A 16,493-nucleotide genomic window follows, 5' to 3' on the forward strand; every position below is an offset into this window, starting at 1 on the left:
TGAGAATTGACGGACAGGACTTGATTGTTTTTAAAGAGATACCATTTCAATTATTAAGAACAAGGAAAGAGTACGCTTTCTTAACCGAAGAACTCAGAAATTCTCAGATTCCATACAAATGGGAAGTCCCAGCTGGTATTACAGTTACATTTGGCAACCAAAAACACCGCATTAACTCTGTCTGTGAAGCCCGAGAATTTTACTACGAGATCCTGAAGGCGGGACTTCCTGATTCATCCGGACCTGGAGAGAGACAAGGAGAAGGAGAAGACAAACAGCGAGACACGTGGCTACAAGGCGGAGGGTGTTGCTTTCCTCTTCCGGAAGGGCAGAAGACTAAAGAATAAAGACTAAGCGATGTTCTTAAAGCTTTATGATTTCCGTCTGGGATAAAATGGAAAAGTGGTATATTGATGATGAGACATGGAGACTGAGAGAAGCGTTGCTGATTGTGGACACATATTGTATATAAGATTTGTCTGAATTCTAACTCAAATTGCGCATGAATTATTTTCTTAGGCGAGGAGAGCGGAGATTGCGATCTTTTTGAGTTGTGGTCTGGGACGAATGGAGTTGGGAGGCGCGTGGGAGAGGGAAGGGTAGCGAAAGCTTAATTAGACTACTTGGGGCTAGAATGCAAGCTGATATTTGTTTGAGTTGCTATTTCAATATAAGGTCAAGAAAGATTGGTCGGAGAGTCTTCAGGAAAGTGGAGTAAATATGGGAGGAGCAATGGACGCGGATAAAATATATATATGGACATAGATAAAGGCAGGGTGGAAGGTAAAAAATTTATATGTGGAGGTGGGTAAGGATAGAAAGGGAGGTGTTGGAAATGAAAAATGAAAGAAGTACTTGAGTTTAATGGTTTTATAGAAAGGTTTGGATATTCGGATAAAAAAGAGAGAAATTAAAGGTTTGAATAGATAGACAAAGCAATGAGACTTTTAGTTGGGGAATCCTAATTGATCAACTTACCTGGCTCTAATATAGTTTGAAACCCTGCAAGTAGTAAAATAATCGAAATTTGGAATGAGCTACATTGTTTAAGATTTACAGATAATGGGAAGCTGTGTTAACGTAGTGGGTTTATTGACCCTTCTCTGTTTCCCCTTTCTTTTTAGGTGTGTGTGTATTTTTTATTATTCTCTTTTTTTTTTTTTTTGGCTTTTCTTTTCTTTTCTTTTTTTAATTTTAAAGTTAGCTGGCCTTATTATACTCAAATGCTTGTTAAAGAATTATGCCGGGTATGGGACCTGCGAAGCCGTAAGGGGGTTAGGGAGGGGGGATTATAGGGGGGAGGGGGGAGGGTGGAATTACAGTTTCAATTCTTAACAATAAGAATTCACTTGTATACTGCGGCTCGTTTTCCTTTTTTTTTTCTTTTTCTCTTTTATTCTTTTAAAAAAAAAAAAAAACTGATGGATACACCAAAGCGAGGAGAAGAGGGAAAGAGGAGGGAGAAGTAAAGAGGGAGTGAGAGGGAATGTAAGGAGGGGGAGATGGAGGGAGGGGGAGATGTCTGAGGGGGAAGGGAAGTAGAAGAGGGGAATGCTGGAGGGGTGAAATGAAAGTTGGAGGGGGAGAAGAGAGGGTGTATGGGGGATTGAAGTGTTATGTTGGGGGGTTTTTTTGTTTGTTTTTTTTCTCTTTGTTTTTTTTTGTTACGCACAGTATATAAGTGATTGTATAAAATGAAAATGAAAATGAAATAAATAAAATGTAAAAAAATTTAAAAAAAAAAAAAAAAAAAACAAAGACACATATAATAAAAACAGTAACCAACATGCATTCATCATTCAGGAGGGGCAACTATCTTCATCCCCAGGCCTGACGGGCTAGCCAGTTCTTCAAGGCTGTGCGGAAGGCCTGGACGGTGGTGAGGGTACGAATCTCCACGGGGAGTTCGTTCCCCGTGGGGATATGATTCTGTGCAAGCTAGAATCTTACATTTTTTCCCCTCTTGAACACCTTGAGCCAAAGAAGAAGGAGTCAAACTATTCTCCAAGGCACCTGAGGACAGAACAAGAAGCAATGGGTGGAAACTAATGCAGGAGAGAAGCAACTTAGAACTGAGGAGAAATTTCCTGACAGTGAGAACAATTAATCAGTGGAACAACTTGTCTCCAGAAGTTGGGAATGCTCCAACATTGGAAGTCTTTATGAAGATGTTGGATAGCCATTTGTCTGAAATGGTATAGGGTTTCCTGGCTAGGCAGGGGGCTGGACTAGAAGACCTCCAAGGTCCCTTCCAACTCTGCTATTGTATTGTATTGAAACATTTCACTGTTCATCCAAAAACTGAAGACGCTTCTTGGATGAGAAGTGAAACGTCTTCAAAAGGGGGGGGGGAAACACAGAAAGCCCAATTGCCATTTGAAAAAGCCCCTCCCTCTACTTCTTCCCACAGGAAAAACATGGGCATGGTGGTGATGGAGGTATCCTATGCCAGTGACCTTTTTGTTGTCACGTGCCAACAGTGTGCCTATACCCATAATGCAATGCAAGCGTGCACCCCCATGTACATCTGCCCCCCCGTCGTCCCCCACTCATGTGCACGCCATCCCCTGTACTCTCACCCACCCACCCCTATGCATGTATGCGTGACTCACCAACCTCCGCACCCCATTTTGCGCTTCCCTGCAGCCTCCTAGGAGCAAAAATGCGCCATGCCACACTCCCTGCGCCCCATTTTGGACCTAATAGGCCTCCTGCAGCCACCCGGGAGCAAAAATGGGCTGCAGGGGAGGGCGCCACCCCCACCCCATATATACGTACACCACCCCCACACCTGTACGCATGTCTCCTGCATGTGCTCACATGTCCCGCATGTGCCCCTGCACATGCACAGCAGAGACCCCAAAACCAGCTGGTTGGCGGTAGGCATGCGTGGTGGAGCTGCGGTGGAGCTGAGATGGGGGGAGACAGATCGTGTGCCCGCAGAGAGGACTCTGCATGCCACCTGTGGCACGTGTGCCAAAGGTTTGCCATCGCACTCCTACGCCGATCCTCAATGCTGGCGAACTCAGAGCCGTTTGTGAGAAGCTAGAAAGGTGACAACTGGGTTAGCAGAAGACTAGATGCTCCATGTCTATTCCTTGATGAAATATTGCAAGCTGAATAAATAAGATGCACCGTGAAGACTTCGTAGCCAGAGATGGGCGGCGAAGAGAGTGGGTGGTTTTGTTTTAAATACTCCCATTTACAGTCAGTTAACCTTTACGTTACCTAAATGAAAATTGCACAAACCTGAAATTTTCGCTGACAGGTTGCCTAGAAACGGACAATTGGTTACTAGAAGACAATGGATTCTCTGCTACTGATAGCACTATTAGAAATAGAGTCAGTTAACAGCGTTCCGTCGGGGCAATTATCGGTTTTGCACCTCCGCACACCTTTCCGTTCTTGTTCCACAGGCAGGGTTTCCCCCCCCCCATGCGCACTCCTCAAAGCCAAAGCAAATGCTGACATGTCCTCTTAGATATCTTGGTGGATTTCTGCACCATGGAAGAAAGTCATGGGTAAGAGCAGCGGTGGGATTCAAATAATTTAACAACCAGTTCAATGCCCTAATGACCAACTAGGCGGCCATGGACATGGTGGACATGGCCAAGGGATGTGACAGGCAGCACTCAGCCTCCGCACCCCTCTGGGAGCAAAAGCGGGCTACGGAGGGGAGCGCCGTAACCCCACCCACCCCTTTTGAGCCTAGAAGGCATCCCTGCAGCCTCACGGGAGCAAAAACGGGGCGTGTGGGGACTCCTGGAAGGGGTGGGGCAGGAAGGGGCGTGGCCAGCCAGCAATATAGTAACCGCGTCGTCTGAACCAACCCGAACTGGCTGAATCCCACCACAGGATCAGAGCATTGGTTGAATCATATCTAAAAATCAGATACCGAATGAGGAGGGCCGTGAAGCTGAGAAAATAAGGAGGGAGATGTTAGAGAACTCTAAAATTAGCAAAAATAGACGAAGATCTGGAGAAGTTGAAGGTGGTAAATCCTCCCCCGCCCCTCCATAAAGCCAGAAGTGAGCCAAGCAACTTCTGTAAACACAAAATTTGTTTGAACATTCACCCTTTAAGATGAAATAAATGTGTGGTGTGCATCTGGGAACAGGCAGTGATGGTAAACCTTTTGAACTCATTGTATCCAAAATTCATAAAATGCCTAACTTGACATTTCTGGTGTGTCTCTCGCACACACACAACTCTGGACAAAAGACAAACGATTCCCCACAAGGAGTAATAAATTAACTTATTTAATTTATTATTTAGTAAGCAAATACTTAGATAATTGTATTTTTTCCCCCAAAATGCCTGTCCAAAGCAGCTCTTATGCAGCCTTATGACTGCATAGAGCAGTGTTTCTCAACCTTGGCAACTTGAAGATGTCCGGACTTCAACTCCCAGAATTCCCCAGCCAGCATTCGCTGGCTGGGGAAATCTGGGAGTTGAAGTCCGGACATCTTCAAGTTGCCAAGGTTGAGAAACACTGGCATAGAGGATAGAGTTCAAAAGCACTAGGAATTTATTCCAGGCAACGTCCGTGGAAAGTCTCAGCCATCCAGGTCCTAGTTGTCCCAAAGGTGCTTTTTCAAGAGGCAACTGGACTTTCTGGGTTTTCCTTGAAGACATTTCGCTTCTCATCCAAGAAGCCAAAGAAACTTCTTGGATGAGAAGTGAAACATCTTCAAAGAAAAGCAAGAAAATCCAGCTGCTTCTTGAAAAAGCACCTTTGGGTATTCCAGATAACCTACAGACAAAAATCTACTAAGTCAAAGTGGCACCAGATACGAGCCAAGACCGCCTACTGCCGCATACCTCCCAACAGCCGATAAGATCCCACAGGGTGGGCCTCCTAAGGACGCCGTCAGCCGGACAGTGTCGGCTGGCAGGGCCTCGGAGGAGAGCCTTCTCTGTGGCCACTCTGACCCTGTGGAATCAGCTACCCCCAGAGGTCCGGACCTCGCCCACCCTCATGGCCTTCAGAAAAGCTGTTAAAACCTAGCTGTTCCGGCAGGCCTCGGGCTGTTGACCTTATTATGTAGGTTCCAGCCCCAATTTGAATGTATGCATATTGGAGAATTTTAATCTTTATTTTTTTTCCCTTTTCTTATTCTGTGTAAGCCGCCCGGACTCCTCCGGGATTGGGCGGCCTATAAATCTAATAAATTAAATTACATTACATTACATTAATGGTCATAAGGGCCGGCTGGACTTAGCCTCTGGTTGAAGTGTAGCGACTCCAAACTGATAATGTGTTTCAGTGGTGGGTTCCGGATCCCAGTGCAACCGGTGGCCCCCATATGAACGAGCACGCGCGTGCATGTGTCCTTATCTCCGAAATGCCTCCGTAATGCTCGGCGGAGCATCGTGCAAGCGCCATATACTCCATGTGCGGAAGCGCCCAAGAGCTCAAATACAAGTAAGGACACTGGGCAGGTGGATAGGCCCTCCAGAACACAGTACCGGAACAATACACGGTGCTCCCGGCAGGCACCGGTACAGCCGTACCAGGGCGTACTGCCTGCAACCCACCACTGATGTGTTTGACCCCACTCTCAGGCTCAGCCAGGTTATCTCCTACCGCAGGGGTCTCCAAACTTGGCAACTTTTAAGAGTTGTGGACTTCAAGTCCCAGAATTCCTCAGTCAGCCATGCTTGCCAGGGAATTCTGGACATTGAAGTCCACAACTCTTAAAAGTGCCGAGTTTGGAGACCCCCTATCCTGCAGCAACTTCCGAAAAGAGTGGGAAAGCATGCCCTACTCTCACGCACTTTTTGGGAAGCTCCAGGGGCCACTTGAGAGCAGGGTCCTTTCGCACAACTTCCAAAGGGTTCACAAACCTGGGGTGTCACTAAAAAATGATAACGGGCGACACCTCTGACACTAGTATCATAGGTTTGCTATCACCAGGTTACATGAGATATAGGTTAAGCGACATCCATGATGTGTTTAGGAGGGGTGAAAGCAGAAGTCCACTTCCTCCACCCCATTGGGAATCACTTTCAACTGAGGTGAGAAGGCAGTCTCGATTCCCTTCTGACCCGATTATTTGTTTGAGGACACAAAAGGATATTCATTGGTATCAAATGGATGGGGGAAGGGGTGGGCTTCAAAAATTGCAGCAATTTAGCTGTCCCGTTGCTGCATGGGTGTGGCCATGGTGGGCATGGCCTAGTTGGCTTCCTGCACCACAGGGGGGGGGGTCATTTTTGCCCTCCCAAGACTTCAGAGGCTTTCCTCGAGCCTCTGGCAGGGCAAAAACTACCCCTGGACCCAGAGGCCCTTCGGAGGCCGGAAACAGGCCCATTTCCAGACTTCCGGAACTTCCGGTAGATCTGTTTTCCACCCTTCACAGGCACTGGAGGCTTTTCTTGAGCCTCTGGGAAGGCAAAAACTGATTTTCCTGGGGTCTGGAGGCCCTCTGGAGGCCAGAAACAGGCCCGTTTCTGGACTTCTGGAACCTTCCTCCCACCCTCCCCGAGCCTCCGCGCAGGCCCTGCACTTTCTGGCATGATGAGCGTGAGAATTCTGGGAGGAGAGGGTGGGCGTGGCCTGCCAGGGGTATCATTTTGGGGTTTGCCAAACTGGGCAGAATCCTAGCTAGAGGATTGCCCAAACTTGTGCGAACCCCAAACAGCCCACCCCTGGGTGGGTGGGGACGGACGTTCTTATTTCTTCTGTGCTCGTTTCATTTTGAACGCTTATCCACTTCTAATTTAAAAATAGAGAGTTTGTCTAATTGTCTAAATGAACAATAAAAAGAAAACGTTTTTAAGGAGAGGAAGATTTTGGCAAAATGTTTTCACAGTCGTGGTTCAACAGATAATCCAAACCTCTGCTGCTACAGATGAATCCTCCACTTACAAGCATTCACTTAGTGGCTGTTCACAGTTACAATGGCACTGGGAAAAAGGGACTTACAGTCATTTTTCACACTTAGGACTATTGCAGCATCCCATTGCCACGTTATCCAAATTTGGGCGCTTGACAACCAGCCTGTATTTATGACGGTTGCAATGTCCCGGGGTCATCATGTGGTCACTTTTTGTGACTTTCTGATGAGTAAAAAGTCAGAAGGGAAGCCAAATTCACTTTATAACCGTGTGACTAACTTAACAGTTGCAGTGATTCACTTGTGCAACAAAGGTCGTAAAATGGGACAAACTCACTTACTGCGTTTTTCGGAGTATAAGGCGCTTCTAGCTTTCGGGGAGGAAAACAAGAGGGGAAAAAATCTGCCTCTGCCTCCTTGCACCAAACAGCAAGCAGTACAGAAGATATACACTCTTTGTGGTGTTACACTTCAGACTATACTTGTACAGATGCTGTTAAAATTGATGTGGCTTTCTGGAAGTATACATTATTCTCCTCTGTTTAAAAGGAGATACAATAGCACTGGGCCTCTTCAGATCAAGCATTTCTTTTAAAAAAAGCTTCTTCATTTGGTTAGTTGTCTAGAACAATAATAAAGCACTCTGCAAAAAGTAAATGTAATAATTTGAACATTCTACATAGGCATTTATAGTTATTGACTTAGCTCCTTGCAGCAAACAGCCTGATTAGCACAAGAAAAAAAAATCTGCTTCTGCCTCCCAGGAGTAAAAAGTCAGAAGGGAAGCCAAATTCACTTTATAACCGTGTGACTAACTCCTCTGTTTAAAAGGAGATACAATAGCACTGGGCCTCTTCAGATCAAGCATTTCTTTTAAAAAAAGCTTCTTCATTTGGTTAGTTGTCTAGAACAATAATAAAGCACTCTGCAAAAAGTAAATGTAATAATTTGAACATTCTACATAGGCATTTATAGTTATTGACTTAGCTCCTTGCAGCAAACAGCCTGATTAGCACAAGAAAAAAAAATCTGCTTCTGCCTCCCAGGAGTAAAAAGTCAGAAGGGAAGCCAAATTCACTTTATAACCGTGTGACTAACTTAACAGTTGCAGTGATTCACTTGTGCAACAAAGGTCGTAAAATGGGATCTGCCTCTGCCTCCTTACAACTAAAATTGGTTAGTTGTCTAGAACAATAATAAAGCACTCTGCAAAAAGTAAATGTAATAATTTGAACATTCTACATAGGCATTTATAGTTATTGACTTAGCTCCTTGCAGCAAACAGCCTGATTAGCACAAGAAAAAAAAATCTGCTTCTGCCTCCCAGGAGTAAAAAGTCAGAAGGGAAGCCAAATTCACTTTATAACCGTGTGACTAACTTAACAGTTGCAGTGATTCACTTGTGCAACAAAGGTCGTAAAATGGGACAAACTCACTTACTGCGTTTTTCGGAGTATAAGGCGCTTCTAGCTTTCGGGGAGGAAAACAAGAGGGGAAAAAAATCTGCCTCTGCCTCCTTGCACCAAACAGCAAGCAGTACAGAAGATATACACTCTTTGTGGTGTTACACTTCAGACTATACTTGTACAGATGCTGTTAAAATTGATGTGGCTTTCTGGAAGTATACATTATTCTCCTCTGTTTAAAAGGAGATACAATAGCACTGGGCCTCTTCAGATCAAGCATTTCTTTTAAAAAAAGCTTCTTCATTTGGTTAGTTGTCTAGAACAATAATAAAGCACTCTGCAAAAAGTAAATGTAATAATTTGAACATTCTACATAGGCATTTATAGTTATTGACTTAGCTCCTTGCAGCAAACAGCCTGATTAGCACAAGAAAAAAAAATCTGCTTCTGCCTCCCAGGAATTTGCCTCGTTGGAACAAACAGCAAGTTTCACTTTCAATTTTAGTTTAAGCAAGGGGCTCCCAGTGATCAGCTGTTTCAGCCTGCAGGGGTTGCCAGAGTCTATTGCCGCCTCACAAACCCCGTTTTCTCTATTTGCTGCAAGGAGGTAAATTGCCTGGAGGCAGAGGCCAAAAGGTGGGGCTACATTCGGTGTATAAGACGCACCCAAAATTTCACCCTCTTGTAGGGGTGGAAAAGGTGCGTCTTATACTCTGAAAAATATGGTAGCTATCTTGCTTGGCCATGGAAATTTTGGGCTTCATTGCGGCCATAAATCGAGGACCAACAATATTGCTATCACAAAGAACGACCATAAGGTGCTTTCTGGTCTACTTTGGCACATATTGTCCATCAAGTCCATCTCTGGTCAAATGCCTCCGTCTGGAGGAAGGGCATCCACAAGAGAGTGTAAAAGAATTAAGATTAGATTAGATTAGATTAGATTGACAGAGTTGGAAGGGACCTTGTAGGTCATCTAGTCCAACCCTGCCCAAGCAGGAGACTACACCATTTCTGACAGATAGCAGCCCAGTCTCTTCTTGAAACTTCCAATGATGAAGCTCCCACAACTTCTGAAGGCAGCTTCTGTTCCATGGGTTGATTGTTCTCACTGTCAGAAAATTCCTCCTTATTTCCAGGCTGAATCTCTCTTTGGTCAGTTTCCATCCATTATTCCTTCTCTGGCCTTCAGGTGCTTTGGAAAACAGCTTGACCCCTTCCTCTCTGGGGCAGCCCCTCAAATATTGGAAGACTGCTATCATGCCTCCCCTGGTCCTTCTCTTCACTGGACTAGCCAGGCCCAGTTCCTGCAATCATTCATCATATGTTTTTAGTCTCCAGACCCCTAATCATCTCGGTTGTTCTTCTCTGCACTCTTTCCAGAGTTCTCAACATCTTTTTTACAGTGTGGTGACCAAAACTGGATGCAGTATTCTAGGTGTGGTCTTACTAAGGCTTGATAGAGTGGTATTAGTACCTCCCTTGATCTTGATTGTATCTTTCTGTTAATGCAATTTAGGATTGCATTGGCTTTTTTGGCAGCAGCCGCATACTGTTGGCTTATATTTAATCGGTTGATCATATTTAATTGGTTAAGATGGTGATGATGACTCTCATACAACCCCCCCCCCTTTATTTTCAGTTACTGTTTTGATTTGCTTTATTCTCCCCATCCCAATATTCCTGAACAGCTCAAATCACACTATTATTCCAATAGGAACAAATGGCATAGAGCTGCCCTCAACTTCCACACATCTGACTTCAATGCCCATTTAGATGGTTGTGTCGTAGCTCTACAATTTATCTAAGTATTTTTTTTTCCTACCTGTCTAAGCCAAAACTGCTTTTGTGCCTATTTACTCCTCGGAAATCATTTTCTGGCCTGTTTTTAAAATGCACCCTTTACAGGAGACTGCTAAAAGTAATTCCCAGCTCCACCCCGCATATCTTAACCAGTTCAGGATTTGACATTTTGCCTGAATTCATTTGCATTTCATTTGTACATGTTTCTGCTTCCTAGGTGGAATGTAAGAAAGCACAACCTAAAGAAGTGATGTTTCCACCAGGGACACGAGGAAGAGCTCGCGGATTACCATATACTATGGATGCTTTTATGCTTGGCATGGGAATGTTGGGTAAGTTTGCAGGAGAATGAATAATTGACTAGAATTTCCGCGTTCTGCGATGCTTACAATAGCTGAGCAATTTAACTGCTCTAATATTTATGGCTATTTTTACATTTCTCCTTTTATTACATGGTAAGCCGCCCAGAATCGCTTTGGATAGTGAGATGGACGGCATCTACATTTAATAAATAAACATAAATAAATAAATAAAATTGCCAAGGTCCTATTTTTAGTGCTTTGTCCTTGGAATATCAAATTCCTAGATTCAGAATTTACCTGACTTACAACAGACTGCCACGCCCAAAGTCTGTGCCGGTTGGGCCCATGCTACCTCTGGAATATCAGAATTAGCATTTAAATGGGTATTTCCAGGAGGTTCTTCTCCCCACATTCATTAAAGAAAAATAAATTTATGGTTAAAAATCCTCCTTTTCTCCTTTTCTTTTTCAGGGTAGGGAGGGGAGAATGAAGCCACAGATTCTTCAAGGTATCTTTGACAGTTTAGCGGAGATAATTAAAAATCTTTGTGGCTTTAAATGGCACAAAAGCTGGAGGAGGCCTGGGGAGCAGCTTAATAGCATGGGTTGTGGCAATAATTAGAAGTTCCAAGGAGAAAAGATGGTATTTGAGCCCAGACCATTGTGTCCAGAAAAATACTAATTAAACAGGATAAATTGTATTTAATAGTGAAAATCTATTTATGTGATAGATCATTCTCAGTTATAATTGGCTCTCATTTGCTTCTGCTTAGTATTTTTCTTTCTGACATTACCTAAGGGGTCTTAGGTAATGGGGTTTACGTAAAAAGTATCTGTGCAGGTGTCCCTGTAGGTACCTGAGAGTAGCAATAGCAATAGCAGTTAGACTTATATACTGCTTCATAGGGCTTTCAGCCCTCTCTAAGCGGTTTACAGAGTCAGCATATTGCCCCCAACAACAATCCGGGTCCTCATTTTACCCACCTCGGAAGGATGGAAGGCTGAGTCAACCCTGAGCCGGTGAGATTTGAACAGCCGAACTGCAGAACTGCAGTCAGCTGAAGTAGCCTGCAGTGCTGCATTTAACCACTGCCTCACCTTGGCTCTAAATAAAGTAGGGGGGGGGGACAGACAGGTAAATCAGTGGAGAAGGATGTCAGGAAGCACTTTATACCCTGTTAACATTTTTCCCCAGTTCCCCAGAAATGATATGTTACTTTCCCATTCAACCCTTCTTTGCTTTCAGGGGTGGGCTGCTGAGGGTTCGCACAGGTTCAGGCGATCCTCTAGCGAAGGATCTCTGGAGTTCTGGAAACCTGCAAATCCCACCCCTGGCTGGCCCTGCCCACCCCACCCTTCCCCTCCCAGGAGTCTCCACACGGCCCGTTTTGGATGCCAGGTAAGCACAGGGCCCATGTGGAGGCTCGGGGAGGGCGAAAAACAGGCCTCCCAGAAGTTCCGGAAAGCTGGAAACAGGCTTGTTTTCAGCCTCCGGAGAGCCTCTGGAGCCCAGGGGAAGCTGTTTTCTCCCTCCCGGAGGTTCAAGGAAAGCCTCCGGAGCCGGGTAGGGCAAAAACTCCACCCCATCCCCTCCATGGTGCCAGAGGCTGACTAGGCCATGCCTACCCAGTAATCGGGTAGAGAACCCGTTGCTGAAAGTTTAGAAGCCCACCCCTGTTTACTTTGTATTGGCAAGTTCATACTTCAGTCCTCCTTTGATCTACACCTAGTGCAAGACAGTGGTGGGTTCCGAATCCTGTTGGAACTGATACGCTGCAACAGGGCTGGCGTCCACCACGTGAACACACGCAGCATGCACATGTGTACTTCCCGCCCGTGATGCTCCAGCTGCTCGGCGGAGCGTCACGCAGGTGCCGTATGCTCCGTGCGCGAAAGCCCCGATCGGCTCAAATAGTGGTAAGGAGAGCAGTCGGGTGGGTGGGCCTTCCGGAGCACCGTACCGGAACGGTACCTGGTGCTCCCAGGAGGCACCAGGATGTCCGTACCGGGGCGTACCGGTTGTATCCCACCACTGGTGCAGGACCAATACAGGAGGATATAGCTCAGGGAGGTAGCTCAGGGTTGAGATGCGGAGTTCTTGGTGTTGTCTGAACTCGGTTGTTTTCTTACAGACATTTCATTATCCAAAATAATGAAACAACATCATCCGTGGAGTAGTTTGGATAAGGAAACATCTGCATGAAAACAACCAAGCTCTGATAGCACCAAGGACTCCTTACCTCATGCAGAAGTTTTAACCAACACAATGAGTTAGAAGGGACCTTGGAGGTCTTCTAGTCCAACCCCCTGCTTAGGCAGGAAACCCTTTACCATTTCAAACAAATGGTTGTCCAACATCTTCTTAAAACTTTCAGTGTTGGAGCATTTACAACTTCTGGAGGCAAGTTGTTCCACTAATTAATTGTTTTAACTGTCAGGAAATTTCTCCTTAGTTCTAAGTTGCTTCTCTCCTTGATTAGTTTCCACCCATTGCTTCTTGTCCTGCCTTCAGGTGCCTTGGAGAACAGCTTGACTCCCTCTTCTTTGTGGCAACCCCTGAGATATTGGAACACTGCTATCATGTCTCCCCTAGTCCTTCTTTTCATTAAACTAGACATACCCAGTTCCTGCAACCATTCTTCATATCTTTTAGTCTCCAGTTCCCTAATCATCTTTGTTGCTCTTCTCTGCACACTTTTTAGAGTCTGAGAAAACCTCCCACAATTTCTGGAGGCAAGTCGATTCATTACTGATTAATTGTTCTCACTGTCAGGAAATTCCTCCTTAGTTCTAGGTTGCTTCGCTCCTTGATTAGTTTCCACCCATTGCTTCTTGTCCCGTCTTCAGGTGCAGTCAAGAGGGCTTCTCTTCAAGTCTCTCTCTTTATTTTGGTCACCCATCTGTCTCCAAAATATAGGTGCCTTTCCACCTGGTGAGGTTTTCTGTCATGTGTCCTGTGGACGTAGAGCATGAAAATCACCCACCAAGAAACATTTCCATTCTACTGCTGAGCTTCTCTTCTGTTCCTATTGGCAGAAAAATTGAAAATTTCTTTGAGAGTCAGGACTCACCGGGGCTTACCGGTGCCCGCTGGGAGCACCAGGTACCGTTCTGGTATGGTGCTCCAGAGGGCCCGCCCACCCACCCGCCGTCCTTACCTGTATTTGAGCCAACCAGGGTTTCCGCACACGCGCACGGAGCGTACGGCGCCTGCGCAAAGCTCCGCCGAGCAGCTGGAGCATTGCGGGCGGTAAGTACACGTGCACGCACTGCACACGTGCTGCGCGTGTGCATGTGGTGGACGCCAAGCCCTGTTGCACCGTACCGGTTGCACCGGGATCCGGAACCCATCATTGAGTGAAAGGCTACCAATTCGGGCCAGTTTGCCCGAACCAGTAGTAAAAAAATGCTTTAAAAATGTTTTTTAAAAAGTTCAGATGATTGCGCCGCACAGCTGATTTAAAAACTTTTTAAAAGCAGTTTTTTTATTACCAGTTCAGGCGAATAAGTAGTAAAAAATGGTTTTAATTTAAAAAAAAAAAAAACTCCCGACGATTAGCTGTGCGAAAATCAGGTGTGCCGCACAATTCATATTTGCTAGAAAGCAGGAAATCCTGCTTTGTAGTGAATCTAAATCAGGCAGCACAGTTGCCGTCCTGTCTCTCCCCCCCCTCCCCCCCCGGCTGTTCTACTTACCTTTGCAGACTCAGAAAAGGCTTCTTAGCCCCTGTGGTGCGCCTGTGCAAAGCGAACTAGTTGCATGCTTCAGAGCATTTTGCCCCTGGACTCACCCCCTGATAATTGGAAAAGTTTGAGTCCGAGATATGCCTAGGAGTCCTTTGTACTTAAGATAACTCCTGCTTTATACGAGACGCTAAAAGTGTGGTGTATGGAAAACGCAGACCAAATCCACCTTCGGCTAAATGGAATTGTGACGTTTTGGCAAGTCTCCTTCGATCACACGGGTGCCTGTTAGTGCACGTAGGGTGCACAGCTTTATTAAGGGACCCAAATTGGTTTTGTTGCACTGGTTTTTGCAGGGTGACTCCTAATGTGAACTTATTAATTTTAAATCAGCCTGATTTGCTCTGAATGAGTGATTGATTCATGATGAAGGCCAGATGCTTAATTATCTGCTCCAGCTCTTTCCTGGACCCGTCGGCCTCTCTCGGAGTGCCTAGCGTTATTGTGGTGGCACCACGAAGGCAGCCAAGTTGCAGGCGGCGGAAGAACTCCGCGCATGCCAGGTCCTTCATCCGCAAGTGTCCCCCTTCTCCCAAGTCAGCCTCAAGGTCGATGTCAGCAGATTCTTAGCAGGGCAATCAAAATCTCCCTTTGCTAACTTGTCAACTGCACAGCGGTGAAACTCCAACCCCGAACGGAAGGAGGGTGTAATTAACTCATCAAGCAAAAATTAGCATAGGGGGATGCCACGATGTGGCTTGAGAGCCAGGAGGATCCGAAAGACCTTCAGTCATGGGATGCCATTCCATGTGCTTTGAGCATGCAAGCAGAGGAGGAAACCAAAATAGACTTGCCAATCACCAGTATATCTGGAGATAATTGGGCAGAGGGGGAATGAGAAAGGCATTCCGGATTTGGTTGGTCAGTGAGGATTCCTGAAACTTAACTCACCTAGAAAGTAGAAGTTTTTCCCAAGATTCCCCGCCCCCTTAAGATATTATGCCCCCCTCCCCCACTCCACAATTTATAGAATATAGAATAGCAGAGTTGGAAGGGACCTTGGAGGTCTTCTAGTCCAACCCCCTGCTTAGACGGGAAACCCTACACCACTACAGAGAAATGGCTATCCAACATCTTCTTAAAGACTCCCAGTGTTGGGGCATTCACAACTTCTGGAGGCAACTTCTGTTCCACTGATTAATTGTCCTCACTGTCAGGAAATTTCTCCTCAGTTCTAGGTTGCTTCTCTCCTTGATTAGTTTCCACCCATTGCTTCTTGTTCTGCCTTCTGTTGCCTTGGAGAACAGCTTGACTCCCTCTTCTTTGTGGCAACCCCTCAGTTATTGGAAGACTGCTATCATGTCTCCCCAATTTGACAAGATTGATGTCAGGCTCCAAAAATCAAGGAAGACACCGACCCAGTGTGACTTCTAAGCAGTTTCCTTTATTGTTCTTCATCCATCGGCTGAAATCTCTGCCAAAATGAAGCAACAACTTTCATTCTTAAAGATATATTCTGAGAACCTCTGGGGGGTGGGTGCTATCCTGACCATCATCCTCCCAACCAAACCACAGGTAGTCCTCGACCTACAACACTTCTTTTAGTGACCGTTCACAGTTACAGTGGTACTGAGAAAAGTGACTTATGACCGTTTTTCCCACTCACCATTGTAGCATCCCTGTCATCATGTGGTCAAACGCTTGGCAGCTCACTCATATTTATGATGCTTGCAGTGTCCCAGGGTCATGTGATAACCTCCCTTCTCTTCTTCCACCTTCTTTCCCTTCTCTTCTTCCATTTCCCTTCCCTCCCCTTAAACTTCTTTACACTTTCCTTTACTCCCTTCCTCTTCTTCCCCTTTCTTTCCCTTCTTCCATTTCCCTCTCCTCCACTTCTTCCACTTTCATTCCCTTCTCTTTTTCCATTTCTCTCACCTTCACCTTCCCTCCCTTTCTTCCACTTTCTTTCCTTTCCCTTCCCCTCTTCCACTTTCCTTCCCTTTGCTCCCTTCCTCCTCTTCCACTTTCTTTCCCTTCTCTTCTTCCATTTCCCTCCCTTCCACTGCTTCCAGTCTCTTTACTTCTTCTACTTTCCTTCACTCCCATCCATCTACTTTCTTTCCCTTCTCTTCTTCCACTTTCCTCCCATTTCCTTCAATCCCCTTCTTCCACTTCCCTTCTCTTCTTCCAGTTTCCTCCCCTCCACTTCTTCCACTTTTCTTCCTTTTCCTCCCCTCCTTTTTCTATTTTCTTTCCCTTGTCTTCTTCCATTCCCCTCCACTCCTCTCCACTTCCCTTCCTTTCTTCCACTTTCTTCCCCTCCCCGTCCTCTTTTCTTCTTCCATTTTCTTTCCCTTCACCTCTCTTCTTCCACTTTTCTCCCCTTCCCTTCCTTCCCTTCTGCTTCTTTCCTTCCCTTCTCTTCTTCCACTCTCCTCCTCCCTTCTTTTTCCTTCCCTT

At 45.7% G+C, this 16,493-nt stretch overlaps 1 protein-coding gene across 9 annotated transcripts in view; it reads left to right on the top strand.

The window, feature by feature from the left end:
- The window catches only part of MSI2 (musashi RNA binding protein 2), a 663,532-nt gene that overhangs the window by 535,848 nt on the left and 111,191 nt on the right, over positions 1-16,493 (top strand). For all 9 annotated transcript variants that reach the window (XM_032215200.1, XM_032215201.1, XM_032215197.1 and 6 more), the window contains exon 9: positions 10,266-10,380. In XM_032215200.1, the coding sequence (XP_032071091.1) occupies positions 10,266-10,380 (115 nt within the window). The remainder of the gene's footprint in view (positions 1-10,265; positions 10,381-16,493) is intronic.

Source organism: Thamnophis elegans, chromosome 4 (assembly GCF_009769535.1).
Source record: "Thamnophis elegans isolate rThaEle1 chromosome 4, rThaEle1.pri, whole genome shotgun sequence".
NCBI lineage: Eukaryota > Metazoa > Chordata > Lepidosauria > Squamata > Colubridae > Thamnophis > Thamnophis elegans.